The 22,375-nt window shown below is 45.3% G+C and overlaps 1 protein-coding gene across 2 annotated transcripts in view; it reads right to left on the bottom strand.

Moving 5' to 3' along the window:
- Positions 1-339: 339 nt before the first annotated feature.
- Positions 340-22,375, bottom strand: part of Pdpn (podoplanin) — a 36,945-nt gene continuing 14,909 nt past the window's right edge. Inside the window, exons 2-6 of one of the 2 annotated variants that reach the window (XM_027399973.2) lie at positions 9,369-9,505; positions 6,912-7,053; positions 3,727-3,765; positions 2,257-2,368; positions 340-1,430 (exon numbers count right to left, since the gene is read on the bottom strand). In XM_027399973.2, the coding sequence (XP_027255774.1) occupies positions 1,424-1,430; positions 2,257-2,368; positions 3,727-3,765; positions 6,912-7,053; positions 9,369-9,505 (437 nt within the window). In that variant the 3' untranslated portion in view covers positions 340-1,423. Of the gene's footprint in view, positions 1,431-2,252; positions 2,369-3,726; positions 3,766-6,911; positions 7,054-9,368; positions 9,506-22,375 lie in introns of those variants that run through there. The other variant, XM_027399975.2, reaches the window with a different exon arrangement.

Below are 22,375 nucleotides of genomic sequence, written 5' to 3'. Positions count from 1 at the left end.
GTTTGGAATCTGACTGACGAGAAGGAAGATGATTCATTCACAGGATCCCTCTAATCTGCTTCTCTTAGCCAGGTGATGGGCGAGAGTCTGTAACCTGCTGGGCCAGCTGGGCCGGGTCAACACACAGGCACATTGGTCCACTTTTCTCCCCATCTTGTGAACTCTTCCTAGGCTAGAGGATGTAAGGATCATATCACAGCCTTCAGGCTAGTCCAGTGCAGACACAGTGCAGAAGAACTCAATACATCCACAGGAAGACAAGTGCCAAGCTGGGTGGAAAAGGCAGGGCGTCCCCGTGGACTCATTATTTGGACCTTTTCAATTGAACCCACAGAAAGATGGGGTATGTCATGAATATTGGAAGCATCTTTTATTTTAAAATCAGACCTTGGCATCCAGCCGCATAAAAGCAACTAAGATTACAAGAGATTATTTTTGCTTTCCCTGTTTTTCCTCAGAGGCAGAAGGCAGATGCTAGAAACTGGTTGGTTTATTCCCTACACCAGACCCCTACACAGGGGTCTCTTCTGCTTAAGGACCAAGTCTGTTCTTGGGGCTACAGTTGCTGAGCCTCTGGCAACCTGTGACATCCAACAGCCTTTTCAACATCTGGAATAAGATCTCCACAGTCCAGAAAGAAGCAGCTCATCCAACGTTTGAGTCTAGGGAGGTGAGGATGTGACTCCTTAACCTGGGGTTTCCATCACCCAAGGGAAGCGGAGGGGACAGACCTCTGGGCCATGAAGGCATCATGGCTTAGAGATGGTTTAGAGAATTGTAAACAGTGAAGTATCTTCCTGGAACTGAAGCCACAATGGATGCTTCTGAAATGGTCCAACTAGACTCCCATAAGGGGCAGCTCATCATGCCTGACTTTAAGTTTACATTTTCAACTCTATGACTCAAACACATTTAAACACAGACCCCACTACCCGAAATGTGTACATATCAACAGGTCAGCAACTGTAAAAAAGCCCGAGCCTCTTTGACGTAACACCGGAGCCAACTACTCCACAGATTCAATAAACATTTCCAGACTCCTTTGCCTCTTAACAGTAGTAGAGAATGGCCAGGATGAAGCCATGGTTACAGTCACTAAAGCCAACTGGTGATGCTGTCTTGGTTACAAGTCAGTTTAACATGGTTTTGTTCCATTTTCTATGCATGGTGTCTTTTGAATCATTTATTACAAAACATATATTAAAAATGTCTGTTTTCCAAAGGCATATGCTTTGAGGGGCCATGGCTTGTCATGTGTCTGTCCTTTGGCACCTCTGGCAAGTGGAGGAGTCGCCATGGCTGTGGGTGAGGGGGGCGTTCCATGGGTCATCTTCCTCCATAAGCAGAGGATGGGAAGCAGGGGATGTTGGAAGCACTCTTATTTTCAGGTATGTTGGGAGAACAGCTTGATCTGTTCAGCTCTTCAGGGCCTGTGAAAATAAAGAGAATTATTACTCCTTTTACTGTTGTTGGGACTAGTCACTCCCTGCCCTATAGTCATTGAGCCTATTGGCCTGTTCTGTGGTTTCTGTCCCAGAACCCTGTGTCCTTCTTCCCCAGACATTCCCTTCCACACCTAACCCTTACAAAGGCAGGGTCAGGAGTCCAGACATTTCCAAACACAATGCACTGACAGCTGCAGATCAGCCGCCTCCCAGTGGCAGATGGCTCATCCTCTCCCCTCCCCAACCAGCATCATCTTTCTCTGGTTTTTCCCTGGTGCTGAGTTGGAACAGTGCGAAGGAAGCTTAGCCAGGAGTAAGGCTCTTCCCTCCTAAAGTCAATGTCACTAAGATGCAATGACCTGATCTGTGTGGTGGTAGGGTGTGCAGGACAGGTGTGATGGAGTGATATAAATACAAAAGACACCCCCCCAACACACACACACACACACACACACACACACACACACACACACACACACTCCACAGGGGCCTGGCACTGTGACAGGTGCTTTCCCCCAGCACAAGGAGATTAGGAAACAAGTTAAAACTAGGTTTGGATTTTCTTTCAAGTTTGGGTTGAAAGTTAAGATGAGCGATCCAATTTGCTCAGACCTCAAAGGGAAGTCAGTTGGGGGCTCTGAGTGTGTTTTTAGAAACTCCTAAAGCCAACACTGATGTCTGTCCCTGGAAAACATCAGAGGCTGCACCTGTGGAGGTGATGAGTGCTGAAGACGACCTTGTGCAGAGGTTTCTAGAGTGGTAAGCAGGACTGCCTATGTTCGTGTATCACATGGGAGAAGAGGTTACTTACGAGAACCTTCCAGAAATTTTCCTCATAACCACAATGATGATCACTCCAACAAAGCCGATGGCTAGTAGGACTCCAACTATGATTCCAACCAGAGTCACTACTGCCAAGCCATCTGAATGGAAGGGAAAAGAACCATGACTCCCAGGAATTAATAGATGCAAGCTATGGCACTACCCTGCTGCGCTCAGCACTGAGTTGTCTCTGCTCATCTCCCAAGTACAGCTGAACCCGAGTCAAGTGTGGAAGCCATTTTTCTCTTCTTGGTGCCAGGGAGTAAATCCCGGCCTTGAGTGTGCTAGTCAAGCACCAGGCCACCAAGCCCCAGCCCCTGCCCCGCTCTAATCCCATCTTGTGAATCAAGAGATTTCAGAGTCTCTGAATTTGTCACAGATAATACGCTGGCTTCACTGTTGATGGCCATGCTTCTTTATGGCTTGTCAATGACAAAAGCCCCAGAAAACAGGAACATATTTCAACATAATGAAGGCTCTGTATGACAAACCTAGAGCTAACATTATTTAAGTGGGAAAACCTCAAATTATTCCCATAACAATGAAGAACAAGGATGCCAGCTTATTCAATACAATAAATAACACTAAACTGTGGTGTGTTGTCATTCTCCACAGCGGCCATTAAGTAAATGCACTGTGTGTGTGTGTGTGTGTGTGTGTGTGTGTGTGTGTGTGTGTGTGTGTGTGTGAGAGAGAGAGAGAGAGAGAGAGAGAGAGAGGGGAGGGAGAGGGAGAGGGAGAGGGAGAGGTGTCTGTGTTTGTGTGTGTGTGTGAGAGAGGTGTATGTGTGAGAGAGAAAGGTGTGTCTGTCTGTGTGTGAGAGAGAGTTGTATGTGTGTGAGAGAGACAGAGGAAGTTGTATGTGTGAGAGAGAGACAGAGAGAGAGAAAGGTGTGTCTGTGTCTGTCTGTGTGAGAGAGAGACAAAGATGTGTGAGAGAGAGGTGGGGGCAGAGAGAGAGAGTGTGTACGGGTTTGTGTAGTACTGGGGTCCTGTACTATCAAAGTGCTTTACAACTGCATTATGCCTGCAGTCCTACTTGTTTTGGATATATGGAATTTCCTTTTCTCTCTTAATAATTATAAAATTGAAGGTGCTAGGCCTGCAAGTCAGTCCTATAATCCCAGCTATCTGTGAAGATGAGGCAGGGGGATTGCAAATTCAATGCCAGCCTGGGCAAAACTTAGTGATACTCTGTCTCAAAGTAAAAAAGTTAAAGTGGGTTGGGGATGTTACTTAGTGGCAGAGCATCAGTTTAGTATGTATAAGGTGCTGGGTTGAATTCCCAGCACTTCCAAAATCAGGGAGGGAGGGAGGGAGGGAGGGAGTCATCTGTTTTGGAAGATGGTCCATTCTGTTCTTGTTTGACTGAGATCCAAGAAAGAATGGAATTCTTCTCAAAAATTAGGTTCAGAGTAAACTTTCTTTTTAGCTCCCAAAGGACCAAACTCTCATTTACCTCTCTTATCTGTTGTCTGTGTTTCATCAGCTGTGTTATCTGGAAAGAGAAAAATGCCATGATAGAGAACCATTAGGATCTAATGACTATAATTTAACAGTTGGCAGATGAATTTACCTTAAGTGGAATGTAACAAAACATATGCAAAGAGGGTAATTTCCTCAACAACCCTGATAGCGGGTTCAGAAGCCAGCTCTGACAGATTGCTGTCTTTATCGTCAATTTGCAACTGTTACTTCCCACCTACAGGTTCTTTTGCACCCATTGGATTTTATCAGTGTCAAGGTCACTGAGCTACAGAGCTGTGAAATAAAGTGGTTGGGAACTTTGAGACCCTGGGAGAGCAAAGGAATGCAGGTGTGGCTACTTCCTTCACCTTTTATCAAGATCCTGGCAAACCCAGGAAGCATAAGGTCATCTAACCATTTTCAGAGCAGGCTGTAAATTTGGGAAGAAGTGGCCCTGGCTGTGGGTCATCTGTTATCTATTCCCCTGCTCTTCTTTGGTGGTCAGTTCTGTACTTCGTGGGGCAGCAGCCTGCCCTGCTAGGATGAATGAAAACTGGTCCTTTGTGACTCCCACCTGTTATGTGAGGGTTCCACCAGCATTCTAATCCAGCCTGATAGCCACAATACAAGCACTCTCCACCCGAGTTCCTCGTGAAGAGTTTCCCACACTCCTCTTTCAGAACAAAGCTGCTTTACTTAATTTCTCCCATTACCCACTTTACACAGAGCCCCTTAATTCTGGGGAGTTGAGGGCGGCTGTTTTCCTCAGCTGTAGATAATGTCCACCATCCAGTGAAAAGCTGGAGAGACAGGAAGATCAGACTTTCCCTACAATCTTAGCTGACAGCTTTCAAAAATACCCAACGGGAGCTGGGCGTTGGTGGCGCACACCTTTAATCCCAGGGCTCGGAAGGCAGAGGCAGGTGGATCTCTATGAGTTCAAGACCAGCCTGGTCTACAAGAGTGAGAGCCAGGATAGGCTCCAAAGCCACAGAGAAACCCTGTCTCAAAAAACAAAACAAAACAAAACAAAAAAACCCAAAGGGGTCACATATCAGATATTTACATTACAATTCATAACAGTAGCAAAATTAGTTATGAAGTAGATATGAAATAATTTAGTGGTTGGAGTCACCACAACATGAGGAACTGTATTAAAGGGTCACAGCATTAGGAAGGTTGAGAAGCAGTGCCCTAGAGAGTCAACACTTTTCAAAAGTAAAACAAGCTGTGATGTGATATGGGGGGTGGGGGGCAAAGCTTTCCTCACAGGCGAAGGATACAGTGCAGCGATACAGTGCTGAGTTAGCATCCTAGCATGCCAAGCGCATCTCAGACTTAGCACCACACATGTGAGAAAAAAAAAAGTCCTAACTAAATGTAGTGGTTTGGATGTGAAGTCTCCCCAATAGGCTGGGGAGTTTGACACTGTCCCCCCATCCCCGCCTTTGGTGGCATCATTAGGGAAGTTGTGAAATCTTTAGGGCACAAGGCTTTGCTAGAGGAAGTTGTTTACTAACTCACTCCACTGCCCATCTGCGCTCTGTCTCCTACCTGCGGATGCAATATGGCTAGCTAGCATCCTACCCCTCCTGCCTCCACGCCTTGCCTGCCACAATGGACCACATCCCCTTGACCTGTAAGCAAACCCGTCTTCCCTCAAGCTGCTTCTCTCAGATAGTTTGAGCCAGCAATGAGTAACAATTAATCCAAACTCTAACCCTGCCCCCAGTTTTTCTATCTTGGAACAGACCATAAAGAAATTCTCTCTCCTTTTGTGTCATAGCAAGTTTTTTTGTTTTTGTTTTTGTTTTTGTTTTGGGGTTTTTTTTTGTTTTTGTTTTTGTTTTTTTTTTGTCTGGTTTTTCTAGAGAAGCTTTCTCTGCCTAACAGTCCTTGGCTGTCCTGGAACTCACTTTGTAGACCATACTGCCCTCCAATTCACAGAGATCTATCTGTCTCTACCTCCTGAGTGCAGGGATTAAAGCTGTGGACTACCATGCCTGGCCAACATTAATTCTTGGAAGCGTGCAGCTTAGTCATGTACAATCATCACCTCCATCCATTTACTGGACTTTTGTATGTGTGTGCCAGGGCTCGGACCCAGGACCTGGACCAGGCTAGGTAAACATTCTGCTACTGAACCACATTCTCAAAAACATGGATCCTTCCCATTTGCAAAGTGGAAACATTACACACACTAAATAGTAACTCTTCATGTACCCCTCCTTAGCTCCTAGAAGCCACCACTCTGCTATCTCCATCTACTGATTTCAGCACCTCTAGGTACCTCATGCAAGTGGGCTCACACCATATTGTCCTTGGTGTCTGGCTGAACTCGCCTCACGTATATTATAGCATCTGTAAGCATTTATTTCTCTTTTGGGGCTAAGTAATATCCCACTGTGTGTACATATTATATTTTTTCTCCATTCATTTGTTTGGGAATACTGAGTTGCTTCCATGTGTTAAATGTTGTGGATAGTGATCTGTACACAGGCATACCAATCTGCAAGGTTTTGTTTTGCACTTGAAGCAGCATCTCCTGCAGTCCCATGCTATTATTTTGTTTTGACAAATAAAGTCTTACTGGGTAGCCCAGGCTAGTGTCCAATTTGCAATCCTTGTGCCTCAGAAAATGAGCGTTATGGACATGTGCTACCACACCTGGATGTAAAATCATTTTGTAAATCCTTGCAAGTACTGTAGAGTTCTTAAAGCCAGACTGGCACCTGCACCTGGAAGTATGCATTAACACAAGAGTCTTTTTGGTTCTTCAAGGCAGGGTTTCTCTGTGGCTTTGGAGCCTATCCTGGAACTAGTTCTTGTAGACCAGTCTGGTCTCGAACTCATAGAGATCCACCTGCCTCTGCCTCTGCCTCTGCCTCTGCCTCTGCCTCCAGAGTGCTGGGATTAAAGGCGTGCACCACCAATGCCCGGCTAACACAAGAATCTTAACTCGGGGTCAGCAACGCAACACCCAGAGCCAGCGGCTGGCCCTTGCAGGGAGTTGCCACTAGTTACAATTCAAGGTTGAGAGATAGTCCCAGAAAGCCAGTAAACTAAAGTTGATATTGGATTCTGTACCCAGCACACAAAGCTTGGCATGGAATTTATACTTTCAGTCTCTGACTCTTCTGCTTCTGGGTTTCATGGGTTCCGTAAGAGTGGACCCACCTTTGTTGGGGTGACTTGTTTCCTTATCTGCAGAGTGGCTAGTCACCATTCTGACAGTGGTTGTACTCTTATGTTCTTCTCCATCAGGGTCTGAGGTTCCTGGAGTTGGCAGTTCCTCAAAGGGAATCTTTGTGTGTGGTACCTGTTAGGAGTGAGCAAGGCAAAAGAGAAAATAAAGGCTCGTATTTAAGACATACAGTGTTGCCGGGCATTGGTGGCGCACGCCTTTAATCCCAGCACTCAGGAGGCAGGGGCAGCTGGATCTCTGTGAGTTCCAGGCCAGCCTGGTCTACAGCGTGAGTTCCAGGTCAACCTCCAAAGCAATACAGAGAAACCCTGTTTCGAAAAACCAAAAAACCATACAGTGTCTGACTTCCTAAAGGAAATATTTTAAGGTAGCATGTATTCAAAACACACAAGAATAAATCCCAGATGCAAACAAACAAGAGTGCAGGTGGAGCTGGGCAGTGGTGCTGCAGGCCTTTGGGAGGCAGGGGCAGGTGGATCTCTAGGAGTTCAAGGCCAGCGTGGTCTACAGAGTGAGTTCCAGGACCACCAGAGCTGTTAAACAGAGAAACCCTGTTCTCGACAAGAAAGAGTAGAGATAGGGGTAAAACCAGGTTCAGTCCAGAAATGAACTTTTAAATGTTGGGCATGCAGACTTCCTGTCCCTTAGCTCTTGAAAACAAAACAAAACAAACAAACAAAAAAACAAAACAAAACAAAAAAACAAACTGGCTCACCTAATATTTTCTCTCCCTAGAATTGGAATAGCACTTTCCTCTTGTAGCACCGATTTGGCAGAACTACGTGGAGGGGGACAGCTCACTGTCGCCGACAGCTTCCTTTGTACCAGGCCCTTTAAATACGTTCTCAATATTCTCAGTAGACCACAGGCAACTTTCTAAAGTAAATTCAATGAACAAAGCTGAAGAGGTTTCATAATGTGAGCTGACTTCCTGCAGGAAAGATCCCTCACAGCCATTCCATGACGGCAGAGGCTAGGAAGTGGTTCTGGTTTTAAGAGTAAACGTATGTAGGGGAGGGGGTGAAGTGTTGTGGAAATTTCCTTCACACTGTGTAAAGATATGTCACTGTGATTGGTTTAACAAGGAGCTGAATGGCCAATAGCTAGGCAGGAAGAGGTTAGGCAGGACTTCCAGGCAGAGAGAGAGAAAAGGAGAGGGCACGAGAGAGACATGGGGAGACTGAGAGGAAACAGGAGGAGCAAGACGGAAGGGAGGTTACAAAGCCACAAGACATTGGGCTGCAGAGATGGCTCAGAGGTTAAGAGAACTGACTGCTCTTCCAGAGGTCCTGAGTTCAATTCCCAGAAACCACATGGTGGCTCCCAACCATCTATAATGAGGTCCTGTGCCCTCTTCAGGCGTGCAGGGATACATGCAGACAGAATGTTGTATACATAATAAATAAATCTTTAAAAAAAAAAAGAAAAGCCATGAGACAAAATGTAGATTCATAAAAATGGGCTCATTTAAGTTGTAAGAGTTATTGGGATAATCCTAAGCTCTAGGCCAAGTTTTCATAATTAATAAGTCTCCATGTCTTTTTTTTTTTTTTTTTTTTTGAGCTGGTGGCCCAAAGGAAAAAAAAAAATCATTCTACACAGTGGATGTGTGTGAATGTGTGTTTGTTGTTTCAAGAGACAGGACTCTCACTGTCTTGGGGCATGCTTATTGGGCTAGGCTAGCTGGCCAGCAGACCCCAGGGATTCTCCTTTCTCAGTATCTCCAGAGCGAGGGTTACAAGCAGGTACCATCCCCTCTAACTTTTACATGGGTTTTAGGGATCAAACGCAGGTCCTCATGATGGCAAGGCATGCATGCTACTGACTGAGCCATTTCCCCAGCCCAGTGTTGGCTTTTTAACTTTTTTATTGCTCATCACTGAGGATAGAGCAAATGATCTGGGTGAAGAGATACACAGTTAGGTATATAGTAACTGGCTTGGGGCTTTCATGCTCCCTCTAGGTGACCCCCTCCCACCTCCCCAGGAACCTACCAAACCTCCCGGAATCTAGTCCTTTTTAGCTTGTTTGTTTGTTTAATTGACAGAGCTTCACTATGTAGCTCTGGCTGTCCTGGAACTCGCCATGTAGACCAGGCTGGCCCATATTTACAGAGCTCTGCCTGCTTCTGCCTCCTGGGTACTGGGATTAAACACATGTGCCAAAACACCTGGCCTCATGAGGCTCAGGTTTGCAAACACTAAACTGATTTCTTACTACTTTGAGAAGATGTGTTCTACTGCTCTCAGATTGTCTGTGCCCACCACACCAGCTCCCTTGTCCCTGGATGAGACTTGGATGTACCTTCTGTCCTGAGCCATGCCACTATTTTGTTGTACAGCCGCTGATTTCACATATAAGTATACATCATACTGTGGCATGTCACAGCCTGCCTTTGGCGCCAACTCCCCCTGTCCCTAGGCACTCACCAGAGGTCCCTTGCCAGTAGATTCATCCAGTCTTCCAGTAGCCCCTGTGGTTGCTATTCTGTCTTCTAGACCTGGGGTCACCAGGCCATCTCTTGTACCCGGGGTCACAATATCATCTTCTAGTGGGCCTATGGCCGCTGAAAAAGAAAGGCCAGTCAGGGATTCAGTTTGCAAAGGATATGGGTGGAGCCAATTGGCCACCTACAGCCACACCCAATTATGTTTCTTACAGTGTGTACAGTGTGGTCCTTTCTGACCAGTCACAGTACCAGGGCCCACACCAGTGTCCTTGTGGAGCCTCTGACACACCCCATGATCTGGTTGTCTCCACTGAGATGCAAAGGAAAACGGAGACACATGGTGAAGCTGCCAGCTGGGGCTGGACATGTACATGCCTACCCTTCCCTTTCCGGTAAAGAGCCAGTGTCTTCCCAACTAAAGCATTCAGTTGGGCATCCTGTGTAGACCAGAAAAGCTCCATAGGATCATTTGAAAAGTTTTTAAAACATACCTGGCTGCATATTCTGTGTAAACCCACGATGTCCACCAAAATAAACGTCTGTTCGATTTTTACAATCAAACTCTCAGGGTGAGGGGTGCAGCCTAGCAGTAGAGCACATGCTTGCTTTGCCCAAGGCACTGGTCTCAATTCCCAGCACCAAAACATTAATTAATCAGTCAAAAAAAAATCATAGGGCTGGCAAGATGGCTGAGAAGGTAAAGGTGCTTGCTGCTAAGCTTGACAATCTGAGTTCAAACCTAGGACCCAACTTTTGCAAGTTGTTCTCCGATGGTCACATGTTGCCATGGCAATGCCCCTCCCCAATAAAGAAATAAGATGTAATAAAATTTAAAACAACAACAATGATCCTAATCTCCATAACCATTTAATTGAGATTGCTGCTCACTTGGATAATTCGTATCACCAACCCACTGACCTCATAGATTGATTTCAGCTTTTTTGAGACAGGGTTTCTCTATACATCTGTCCTGGAACCCATCATGTAGATCAGGCTGACCTTGAACTCACAGAGAACCATCTGCCTCTGCCTCTGCCTCTTGAGTGCTGGGATTAAGTACATGCACCTCCAAATTACATATGGAGTCAGCAGTATACTTAAAGATGTTGCAATTCCAGCAGGATGCTTAGTATCAAAAGCTAAACTTATCTGACCCCACTGCCCTAGCTTGTGTGTGTGTGTGTGTGTGTGTGTGTGTGTGTGTGTGTGTGTGTGTGTGTGGTGTGTAGGCAAGTATATGCCATGCCGCGTGTGTAGAGCTCAGAGGACAGCCCCAGGTGTCACTTCTCTACTTCTACGTGGTTTGAGACAGGGTCTTTTATTGTTTGCTACTGTTTAAGTTGAGCTAGCTGACCTGTGAGTTGTGGATTCTCCTGTCTCCACCTCCGATCTCTTTGTGGAAGCACTAAAGCCACAGATATGCACTACTGCATCTGGCTTTCTGTGGGCTTTGGGGCTTCAAACTCAGATCGCCATGCTAGCATGGCCTGCTAGTTGGTTTCTGTCAATCTGACACACAGCAGAGTCGCCCAGGAAAAGGGAATCTCAAACTAGGAATCGCCTCTGTCAGACTGGCCTGTGTGCATGTCTCAGGGCATTTTCTTGGTTAAAGGTTGATGTGGGATAGTCCAGTATACTGTGGATGGTGCTACCCCTGGGCAGATAGTCCTGGGTTGTACAAGAAGGCAGATTGAGGCCTACATAGGGACTTCCTGGCCAGCTAGGGGCTACACAGCAAGACCCTGTCTTTTTCTTATTTTTCGAGACAAGGTTTCCCTGTGTAGTCCTGGCTCTCCTGGAACTCACAAAGATATGCCTGTCTCTGCCTCCCAAGTGCTGGTGGGATTAAAGATGTGTGCCACCATCACCCAGAAACCCTGTTTTAGAAGAAAAGGGGGGGTAGAAAATGAGCCTTGGAGAGCAAGCCAGTAAGCAGTGAGGCAGCAGGGCTCCTGTGTCTGCTTCAGTTCCAGCCTCTAGGCTTCTGCCTTGAAGTATCCCTTGATGATAGTTGCAACACGTAGGCCGAATAAACCCTTTCCTCTCCACACTGGACTTTGGTCAATGTTTTAGCACAACAGCAGCGAGGCAAACTGAGACACATGGCAAGTGCTTCATCCACTCAGTCTTCTCCCCAGCTCTGCCCCTGACTTGTCTGAACTCACACTTGGATGGCAGAGTGGGGACTGGTGGATGGGGTGAGGCAGCCACAGGTTGAATTCCATTGAGATGGGGTGCCACAGCTTGCATCTATCTCCCCAGATCCCATGGGCTAGGAATTGAATTCCCAGATTCATAGGTCAACGGTGTTTGAAGCCAGGGCTTGGGAGGGTGGGTCATGAGGATTGAATGAGGTCCTCAGGATGGGGTCTGCAAGAGGTTGACCGGTGGGTAAGAGGAAGGTAGATCTGACTGACCTGACACATCCACTCTCACTGTGACATCTTCTGCAAAGTTATGACCTTAAGAAGGTGCTAGACACAGGCACCATGCTCATGAACTTCCCAGCCTTCAGAGCCATAGGGAGAAGAAACATCTGGTCTTCATAAATTACATGGTTTGGGGTGTTTTGTTACAGCAATGGGAAATAAGATGGACTCAAATGGTGTGCGAGATGAGAGCGTCCTCCTCTAACGGCCTCTGGACTAACTACACCAGGGCATCAGCTCTTACGTAATCCCTTTCACGAGTTATAAATCTGACTCATAGGCTGCCAGCTCCCTCCCTAGATGGAGCTGTTCTGGAAATGCCATGACAGATGCAGTTTCGAAAGAAGACCAGGCATCACAAGAACAGGAAGGAGGGGTACTTGGAAAGTGCCCGGTGTCATTAAGGAGCAGATGGTGGCCCATGTCTGGGATGTTACTCTGATGAGCAGTCCTTCGTTCCATACTTTATTTCTCCTCTGCTGAGAGAGCCCTGCCAGAAGCATGACTAATAACTATTTGGTCATAACTCCACTGCTGATGCCAACAGGGTGGGATGGGAGGCCTCTGGAGGAATGCTGCTCTGTTCCAGAGCCTTCTCTTTGCAGCCGGCCCCATAGCAGTTGCAGATGGACAGCTTCAGATGAAGCCTTAAAAAAGAGAAAGACCCCAAACAAACAAACAAACAAACAAACAAACAAACAACAAAACAAGAAAGCCAAAACCAAACCAACAAAAAAACTGTGTCTTGAGGTACATTGGTTCCCAATTTTCTGAGAAACCACCATATTGATTTCCAAAGTGGCTGTACAGTTTTGCACTCTCACCAGCAATGGAGCCTGCATGGGACTGACCTAGTCCCTCTACATATATGTGACAGTTGTGTAGCTTGGTCTACTTGTGGGAGTCCTAAAAGTGGGAGCAGAGGCTGTCCCTAACACTTCGGCTGCGTTTGCTTTGCCCCGCCTTAATACAGGGGAGGTGCTTAGTCCTACTGCAACTTGATATGCCATGCTTTGTTGAGACCCACAGGAGGTCTGCCCCTTTCTAACAGAAGCAGGGGAAGATGGGGGGGGGGAAGCAGGAGGAGGGGAGGGAGAGGAAACTGCGGTTGGGAAGTAAAATAAGTAAATAAATTTAATTAAAGAAAAACTCATAAATTTCGTTTTACAAAAACGCTCAGGAAGAAGCCTTAAAACCTTTAAAAACTCAGTGCATACAAATGGCAGGCCTCCTCTCGTGGTCATTTGCTACTGTGGGCTGAGGGCAGGGATTATGCCTGTGGAGTAGACAGATGTTTAATGTCTTTTTTCCAGACAACCAATCCCTACCTAAAAGCTAAGCATCCCGTGGGACAGTCACAGTCATTTTCTTCAGTGATGTAGCCACGGGTAAGGGGTACTCACACTCCCATAAGCAAACCCCCACCTGTTGCTCCTGTAGGCAACCCTGGTGAAACTCACTGGGTCTCTCTCTCTCTCTCTCTCTCTCTCTCTCTCTCTCTCTCTCACACACACACACACACACACACAGAGAGAGAGAGAGAGAGAGAGAGAGAGAGAGAGAGAGGGAAGAGAGCAGAGACTATAGAAGGACTGTGAAAGGGACCAGCAAGAGGTGAATATGGCCAGACACAATACTACATGTATGAAAATGTCATAATGAAACCTTTATCATGTATAGTTAATACAAGCTAATAGAATACTGACATAATACTAATAGAAAACACTAAAACAACAACGAAAAACCTTTATTCCCCTGGGTTGAATTGAGTTTTTAAAAACCATCAACTGTTAAAAAGTTTCCAGGGACCATTCAGAAAATTCATTTTCCATATATGGTGTCTCTTAACTTAAAACAGGCCCTGCTCTAAAAGCCGAAGTACTGAATGAAGCTGGCTTCAGTTCCTTCATAGAAAGCTCAGTTCACTGAAAGAGTAACTTGATAAAAATTCCTCCTTGTTCTTTCTTCCCCTTGGCCCACAGAGCCCAGTACTGAAGTCTCCCTGAATAGACAAAGGGTGTTTTATGAATGACCGTCAAGATTACGGTGCATGTCTTTTGTCTCTCTGGCCCAGCATTCTTTTTGGCTCCATGGGAAAGTTATCTTTACAAGATTCTCAATTATTTTGGCAGAAGGCTTTCCCTGGTGGAGAGTGTCTACTAGGCCAGCTGCCGAGTTTCCAGCCAGCAGTTGACATCTCCTTTTCTCTTTTCTTGTGACCTTCAAGTCATGGATTGATGTCTTCGCACTCACGTGTCCTCCTAGGATACACACCTCAGCACACACACATTCAGGGTTGCACATCCATGCTGGCATAAAAAGCTTATGTAATCAGAGAGTGAAGAATCTACAGTCACAACCAATGCTCACAGCCTGCCTTGCCAGGAAAGCTCTGGAAACATTTCTATTCCTTCCCGGTCACCTTAGTACACTTTCCTGACACACTCAGCTGCAGCCAGCATGGGGGTGAGAACCAACAATCCCTCCCTTGGCATTTTGATTGCTATTCTTTAAAAAGCTAGGTCAGGGGCTGGAGAGATGGCTTAACGTAGCAGTATCTTGCCTTGCCTTGCCACACCCTTTGGGCGTGGTTTCAGGTGTAGACATGACCCATTATAAAGTAGAGGAGGGGCTGGCTCTCGCTCTCTTGGGTTGTGGTAAGAGCATCAGAAGTGCAGCCCGGAGCAGATTTCTACAGTTATTTACTGTTATCTGTGTAAGTGCTTCCCTAATAAATACCTATTTATCATTTATCTTGGGTCTGGTGGACTCATTTAAACCCCACCTTCAGCTTAAGATCCCTGGCTGCTCTTCCAGAGGACTCAGGTTCAACTCCCAACACCCACATGGCAGCTCATACTATCCATAACCAGTTCAAGGGATTTGATGCCCTTTTCTGGCCTCTATGGGCACTGTACGAACTTAATCACAAACAGACATGCAGACGAACACCCACACATGTTTAATAAACAAGTCTCAAAAATTAGTTTTAAAAAGCCAGGCCAATGCCTTTAATCCCAGCACTCAGGAGGCAGAGGCCTCACTCTCTGTGAGTTCGAGGCCAGCCTGGTCTACAGAGCAAGTGCAAGAATAGGCTCCAAAGCTACACAGAGAAATCCTGTTTCGAAAAACAAAACAAACAAACAAACAAACAAACAAACAAAAAGGCTAGGCCAACATTAGAACTTTTTAGGAGGAGATAACTGAACTGATGCATTTTGCATTATGGCTTTTAAGTTTGGAAGCCAAAAACTTAACTATGCACCAGACTATTGCACACAGTTTATAGACTATTGTGAGCTGCTGCATGGGTGCTGGGAGCCAAACCCAGGTCCTCTGCAAGAGCAGCATGTACTCTTAACCACCGAGCCACCTCACCAGACCCTATGAGTGATTTTATCTTTATGTGTAATTCTAGTAACACTAAGTCAAATTTCAAGTTTATGGGCTGCCAAGGTGAGTCAGCTGGTAAAGGCGCTTACTGCCAAGCCTGGGAGTCCCACCCCTGGAGCCCACATGGCAGAAGGAGGAACCCACTCTTTCAAGTTGTCCCCTGGTGCCTCCATACGTATATGCCCTCCCAACAAGCAAACAAACAAACAATAAATAAATAAATGTAAAAATATTTTTAATAAACTACTTAAGGGGCTGGAGAGATAACTCAGCAGTTAAGGGTGTTTGCTGCTCACACAGAGGGTCCAGGCTCAGTCCCAGGACCCATATTGGGCAGCTCATAACCACCCGTAACTTAAAAATCCTGGGGTTCCATGTCCACTTCTGGCTTGAGGGCTTCTGCATACACATGGCATTCATCCACAGGCATACACATTACGCAAAATAAGAAAAAATAAATCTTAAAGAAATTATTCAAATAAGGACATATTTTCTATTCTTTTTTTCGGGGGTGGGGGGCTTGAAACACAGTTTCTCTGGGCCTTTGGAAGCCTTCCTGGAATTAGCTCTTATAAACCAGGTTGGTCTCGAACTCACAGAGATCTGCCTGCCTCTGCCTCCCGAGTGCTGGGATTAACGGTGTGCGCCACCAACGCCTGACTATAAGGACATATTTTTGAATAGCATTTTTTTTCATCGTTTCATACATCTCTCTATGTAGCTCAGGTTGGCCTTAAACTACTAGAAATCCTCCTGCCTCATCCTGTTAAGAGCTGGATTACAGGTTATCACCATACCTGGTGCTGATACTTGTTTTAAAAGTTGTAGAATTTGATAGCTTGTTATACTGAAGATTGTAGTAGGTACAATGTTGCAGTCACAATCTTTAATAAAAAATATTTTGAATGTTCATTCAGTGTGGTGATATTTTGTTTATTTTTTATTTTATTTTTTTGGTTTTTTGAGACAGGGTTTCTGTGTAGCTTTGGAGCCTATCCTGGCACTTGCTCTGTAGACCAATCTGGCCTCAAATTCACAGAGATGCGCCTGCCTCTGCCTCCCAAGTGCTGGGATTAAAGATAGATATTTTGTTTAAGATCGAAGCTTGCCTGAAGATCAGAGTGCAAACCTAGCCACACTAGTTAGCCATAGAGACCAGGCAATGGTGGCACACACCTTTAATCCCAGAACTTGGGAGACAGAGACAGACGGATCTCTGTGAGTTCAAGGCCACCCCAGGCTACACACGATTGAATCTGTATAAAAGAAAACATAACTCAAACAAAGGGGATCCCACCCCTTTTATCCCAGCACTAAGGAGATGGAGACAGGCGTGATATGACTAGGTGGAAAGGGGATTATAAGGCAGGAGGAGACCAGACAGACGCAGTCTGGGGACTGGTAGAGATGGATGCAGTCTAGGCAGTCAGTCTGAGGATTCCCAGAGACCCCTTTGGTCTGAGGATTCAACAGAGGTTAAGAACTAGTGGCTGGCTGCTTTGCTTCTTGAATTTTTCAGCTTCCCCCTTCCCTCCCCCCCAATATCTGACTCTGGGTTTCTTATTATTATCACCAATTAGAATTTGTGTTACTGTTCAGTCTTTTTTTTCCAGTTAAGTCTTTTGATTTGATTTATATTTCTTTAATTTGTGGTAACGGAGTGGTCCCATCTGGCTGCTGGCCATCAGGAATGTCTTCTTCAGAGACATTTTCTTTAGGGTTCTGGGGAGAAGGCTCAGTTGGTAAAGTGCTTGTTATGAAAGTATGAGGGCACTTGATCACTGATCCCTGGAACCTACATAAAAGCTGAAAATGGAGGTTGGCAGGTAGCTCAGTGGTTAAGGGCACTAGCTGCTCTTGACGAGAACCCAGGTTCAGTTCCCAGCACCTATGTGGCAGCTCACACCTGCCTGTAATTCCAGTTTGAGGGGATCTGATGCCCTCTTCTGGCCTCCATGGATATTGCACTCATCTGCACATACACATCACATAAACACACACACATACACATAAAATAAATACATCTTAAAAAAATAAAAAAGCTGAGTATAGCGATATACATTCGTAACCCCAGTGCTGGTGGAAGGAAGAGACAGGAGGATCCCTGGAGCTTACAGGTCAACCAGTCTGGCAGAACCAGTCTCAGTGAGAGACCTTGTCTAAAAATTGATACAGAGTATTTGAGGGAAATACCCAGTATCAGCCTTATACATGTACAAGTATACAGGCACACATACACACACACACACACACACACACACACACACACACACACACACACACACACACACACGATATACTCTTTATATTAGATACTATAGCCTGTTTTTCTATAGATGGAATTTACACCTCTTTTGCTAGAGGCAAGTTCAGCCAGTAATCAAACATCGTATATTCCCCCTCTGACATCACACTCACAAAGCCTTCCACGGGTTATGTAAATATTCACGTCTACTTGCCCAAGTCTCTGTTTGCATACTTAATAGTTTGATTGCCTTGTGTTTGCTTGATGTGGTCCATAAAGCAGGAATGTGTAGGCATGCCTTACATAACAAGACTCAGTCCACAACAACCTTTGTTGGTAAAATTATAATGGAACTCAAATGTGGTACCGTAGCTGTCATGTGTCACAGTGCCACACAATCCTCTGTGTATGTGGGAGTTGAACTAGAGGGAAGATGTTATTTATGCTAAAAGCTTGCACTTCTTAGAAAGACGGTCCTTTGCTTCTTTGTTCAAGTGAAGTCAGCAGTCACCATGAAGACCGGAGCCCATGGGACTAGACGTGCAGCTCATCTGTAGAGCCAACACTTGTCCAGCACATCTGGGTTCACGCCCTAGCATCACATGAGTTAGACCAAAAATGCTTGCTTGTGTGCATGCATACAATAAAATGAAAAAAAGCCTTTTTTTTCCTGCTGGGTGTGGTGACTGATGCCTGTAATCTCACAAGTGCTTAGGAGGCTAAGGCAGGAAACTTGTGAGTTTAGGATCACCCCGAGCCACGATGTGAAATCCTGTCTCAAAGCAAACAACAAAAACAGCTGGGTAAGGAGTCTTTTCTGTGCTACCTCCTGGACTGACAGCTGTGTCAGGATGAAGCTGAGTCTCTCCATCCCAGCCATGGCTGTTAAAGGCTCACTGAAGTGGGTGATGAATACAGATTTTGTACTTTCTATCATAAGTGCTTGGCCACAGAAGTAGCTGCTGATGCTTTGGGTGAAGAGCAGAAGGGTTATGTAATCCAAATCTGTGAGAATGACAAGCCAGGTTTTCCCACAAAGCAAGGAGTTTTGGCCCACTGCAGAGTGCATCTGTTAGAGAATGCATGGAGAATGCCAATCTGAGTGTTCTGGCCGGATGGTGGTGGCACATGCCTTTAATCCCAGCACTCGGGAGGCAGAGGCAGATGGATCTCTTTGAGTTTGAGGCCAGACTGGTCTACACAGCAAGTGCCAGGACAGGCTCCAAAGATACAGAGAAACCCTGTCTCAAAAAAACAAAACAACAATAACAAAATCTGAGTGTTCTTTACTTGGTTATTATTTAAAAAAATAAAAATAAAAGGAGAGAAGGATATTTCTGGACTGACTGATACTACTGTGTCTGGGTGGTTGGGGCCTAAAAGAGCTAGCAGAACCCTAAAGCTTTTCAGTCTCTCTAAGGAAGATGATGCCTGCGATATTCAGTCAGAAAGCCCATAATAATGAAGATAGGAAACCCAGGTCCAAAGCATCCAGGATCCAGAATCTTGTACTTCACATGTCCTGCAACAAAAACGCTGGTGTATTGCTCTGAAGAAAGAATGTGCCCGGAAAGAACTGGGCAGGTCACGGCAGGGGGCAGGGACTGTCATCACTCTATGATGTACAGAAACATACACATGGCCAGGAGCTGGAGCTGAGAACTCAGCCGCCTCAGCTCTGCTGCTAACATCTCTCAGGAGTGTCCACACAAAGCCAGCTGCCCTAAGGAGCCATACCGGGTTACTTAGGTAGGTTTCCTCTGATTTGAAAAGTTAAGTTTAGGGCTGGAGTGATGGCTCAGAGGTTAAGAGCACCCACTGCTCTTCCAGAGGTCCTGGGTTCAATTCCCAGCAACCACATGGTGGCTCATAAACATCTGTTATGAGATTTGGTGCCCTCTTCTGGTGTGCAGATATACATGGAAGCAGAATGTTGTATACATAATAAATAAAATCTTTAAAAAAAACATTTAAAAAAAGAAAAGTTAAGTTTAGATTAAACAACTCCAATTCTATTCCCAACTCCACATGAGGAGGGGTGCCCTAATATTATGTCTTTGTTTTTATATTTCTTAAAGTAACTATTGTTATTACAATTGTTTATTTACATGTTTGTTGCAGGGGGCATATGTATGCCACCACGTGCATGTAGAAATCAGAGGGTAACTTGTGGGTCTTGGAGGTCCAACTCTGGTTGCCCCGCCTATTAGAGGCAGGCACCTTCAACCCTCCCCCACACCGCCCCAGACTTGAGACAGGGGTTCTCTGTGTAGCCCTGGCTGTCCCTGAACTCGATCTGTAGACCAGGCTGGTCTCAAACTCAGGGACCATTTGCCTCCCACTCCTGAGTTCTGGGATTAAAGGGGTGAGTCACCAACGCTGGCTGCATCTCCACTCCTGAAGCCATTTCACAGTCTTCTGGGATCCTGTTGGTCATCCTGTAACTTTAGAATCTGACCACTAGAGGGGCAGTTTCCAAAGCATTGTATTTTGAAATGTAAAGATGGCTTTAAAAATAAAGAGTCAGGAGCTGGGTCACTCCCAGGATCTTCAAAGACAACCTGTGGTTGTTGGCCAACAGAGTGGGGTTGCCTTTCACATTCAAGGCTACACCGCACCTCAATGCACAGTCATGCCTGGGAACACTGGTGATTAAATGGCTTTGAAATGATTCTTGTGGTTATTGAAAGAAGTAGACTGCTTTAAAAAAAAAAAAATCCCGGCAAGTTTTGGTCTTGCATTTTAGGAGAAACGGTAGTCTAAACAACAACAAGAAAGCTATATGCTCCCAGTTGCATTTGGGATAGAGAAATGATTTTGAAAAGATTTTTTAAAAAAAAATTCTGAAGAAAAGATTTGAAAAATAGGCCTGGTGGGGTAGTTAGGCACATCTATAATTCCTGGTACTCCAGAGGCTGAGGCAAGAACATAAGGACTTCAAGGCAGCCCAACTCTTTTTCTAAACAAAACAAATATATGCATAAAATGAAGTTTATTAAATACAAGCTCATTAAAATAATCTTTATTCAGGGCTGGAGAGATGGCTCAGTGGTTAAGAGCATTGGCTGCTCATCCAGAGGACCCGGGTTCAATTCCCAGCACACACATAGCAGCTCACAACCGTCTGTAACTCCAAGATCTGACACCCTCACACAGACATACATGCAGGCAAAACACCAACGCACATAAAATAAAAATAAATTATTAAGAAATAAAAATTCTTATTCAAATATTTCAAAAGTTCTATTCATCCAGAGCAATCTGAATTCCAAAGTAGTGTCTTTGGAAGATGGCCTTGGTGGCAACTTGGAGGATCCCGAATTTGAGCCTAGTCTGGGCTACACAGGAAGAGCCTGTCTTTATCAAGACAAAACAACCTCCCTTGCAAAACCCCAAAACAATAAAATTAAAGGTTTGTTTTCAACTGGAAATTATTATGTTTAGTGAAATAAATCAACCTTAGAAAGACAAACAGCATGTTTGCTCTCATAAGCTAAACCGAAGTGTAAGGATTCTTTGTGTGTGTTTATGTATGTTTGTATATGTGTGTGTGCTTTTGTGTATTTGTGTCTGTGTTTATGCGTGTGTGGGGGTCTGTGTGTGTGTGTGTGTGTGTGTAGGTTACAAAACTTGAAAGAGAATGGTAAGGGGAAGAGGAGATCTTAGGAGAGGTGGAAAATGAAGGCAGCAAAGAAACACAAGCAATAGTAGGAGAGCAAAAGAGGAACTCACTGGGGGAGGAAAGGGAACCAGCTGGAGGGGGTGGGGACAGTAGAGAGGAGCATGAAAACAAAGCAAGTGGCACCATGGTGACGCCCAGCCCATCGATTCCTATGCTAACCTGAAATTTTTAATTAGGAGAAGCAAGTCCCCTGGGCTAGTGAGATGGCTCAGTGGATACAGGAACTTCGTGCCGTGAGTTTAATCCCTAGGACCCACACAGTGAAGGCGAGATGGCTCCCAAAAGTTGTCCTATGACCTCCACATACACACTGTGGCATACATGTGCCCTTCCCCCAGTAAATAAATAAATGTCTTAAAAAGTAAGTCTAAACTGGACGGTGGTGGCACACGTCTTCAACTCCCAGCACTTGGGGAAGCAGAGGAAGGCAGATCTCTGAGTTCCAGGACAGTCAGGGCCACACAGAGAAAACCTGAGTTGGGGGTGGATGGATAGATAGATGGATGGATGGATGGATAGATAGATAGATAGATAGATAGATAGATAGATAGATAGATAGATAGCTTGGTCCTGCTTTAATGTGATATGGCATGCTTTGTTGACTCTCATGGGAGGCCTGTCCCTTTCTGAACAGAGGATAAGTGGATGGGAGGGATAGACGGGAGGCGAGGGGAGGGGAGGTGATGGGAAACTGTGGTTGGTATGTAAAATATATGAAAAAATTCAATAAAGTATCTTGAGTAAAAGAGAAAAAATTAAAGATTTAGTTCAGGTTTTGAGAGATGTCTCAGTCATTGAAGTGTTTGCCACATAGGACCCATGTGAAAATCCAGAGTGGCCATGTGCCTATCATCCCAGCACTGGGCTAGCCAATCAGTGAGTTTCATTGAGAGACCCTATCCCAAAAAAATGAGGTAGAGAGGCTGGAGAGATGCCTCGGCGGTCACATGAGCACACTGCTCTTCAGAGGACCTGAGTTTGATTCTCAGCATCCAGGTTGGGTAATTCACAACCATCTGAAACTCTAGCCTGAGGGGCTCTGACTCTGAATTCCTTCAGTCATGTGTAACATAATTTTTAAAAAGTGGAGAATCATCCAGAAAGGCAACTGCCATGCATGTTTGGCCTCCATGTGTGTGCACAGTACACAGACACACACACACACACACACACACACACACACACACACTTACATCTCACACAGAGAATCCATTTTGAAAAACAACCTCTCTCTTCTG

Source organism: Cricetulus griseus, chromosome 2, assembly GCF_003668045.3.
Source record: "Cricetulus griseus strain 17A/GY chromosome 2, alternate assembly CriGri-PICRH-1.0, whole genome shotgun sequence".
Taxonomy (NCBI): domain Eukaryota; kingdom Metazoa; phylum Chordata; class Mammalia; order Rodentia; family Cricetidae; genus Cricetulus; species Cricetulus griseus.
Note: the sequence above shows the minus strand (reverse complement) of the source record. Positions and strands in the feature narration are given on the sequence as shown.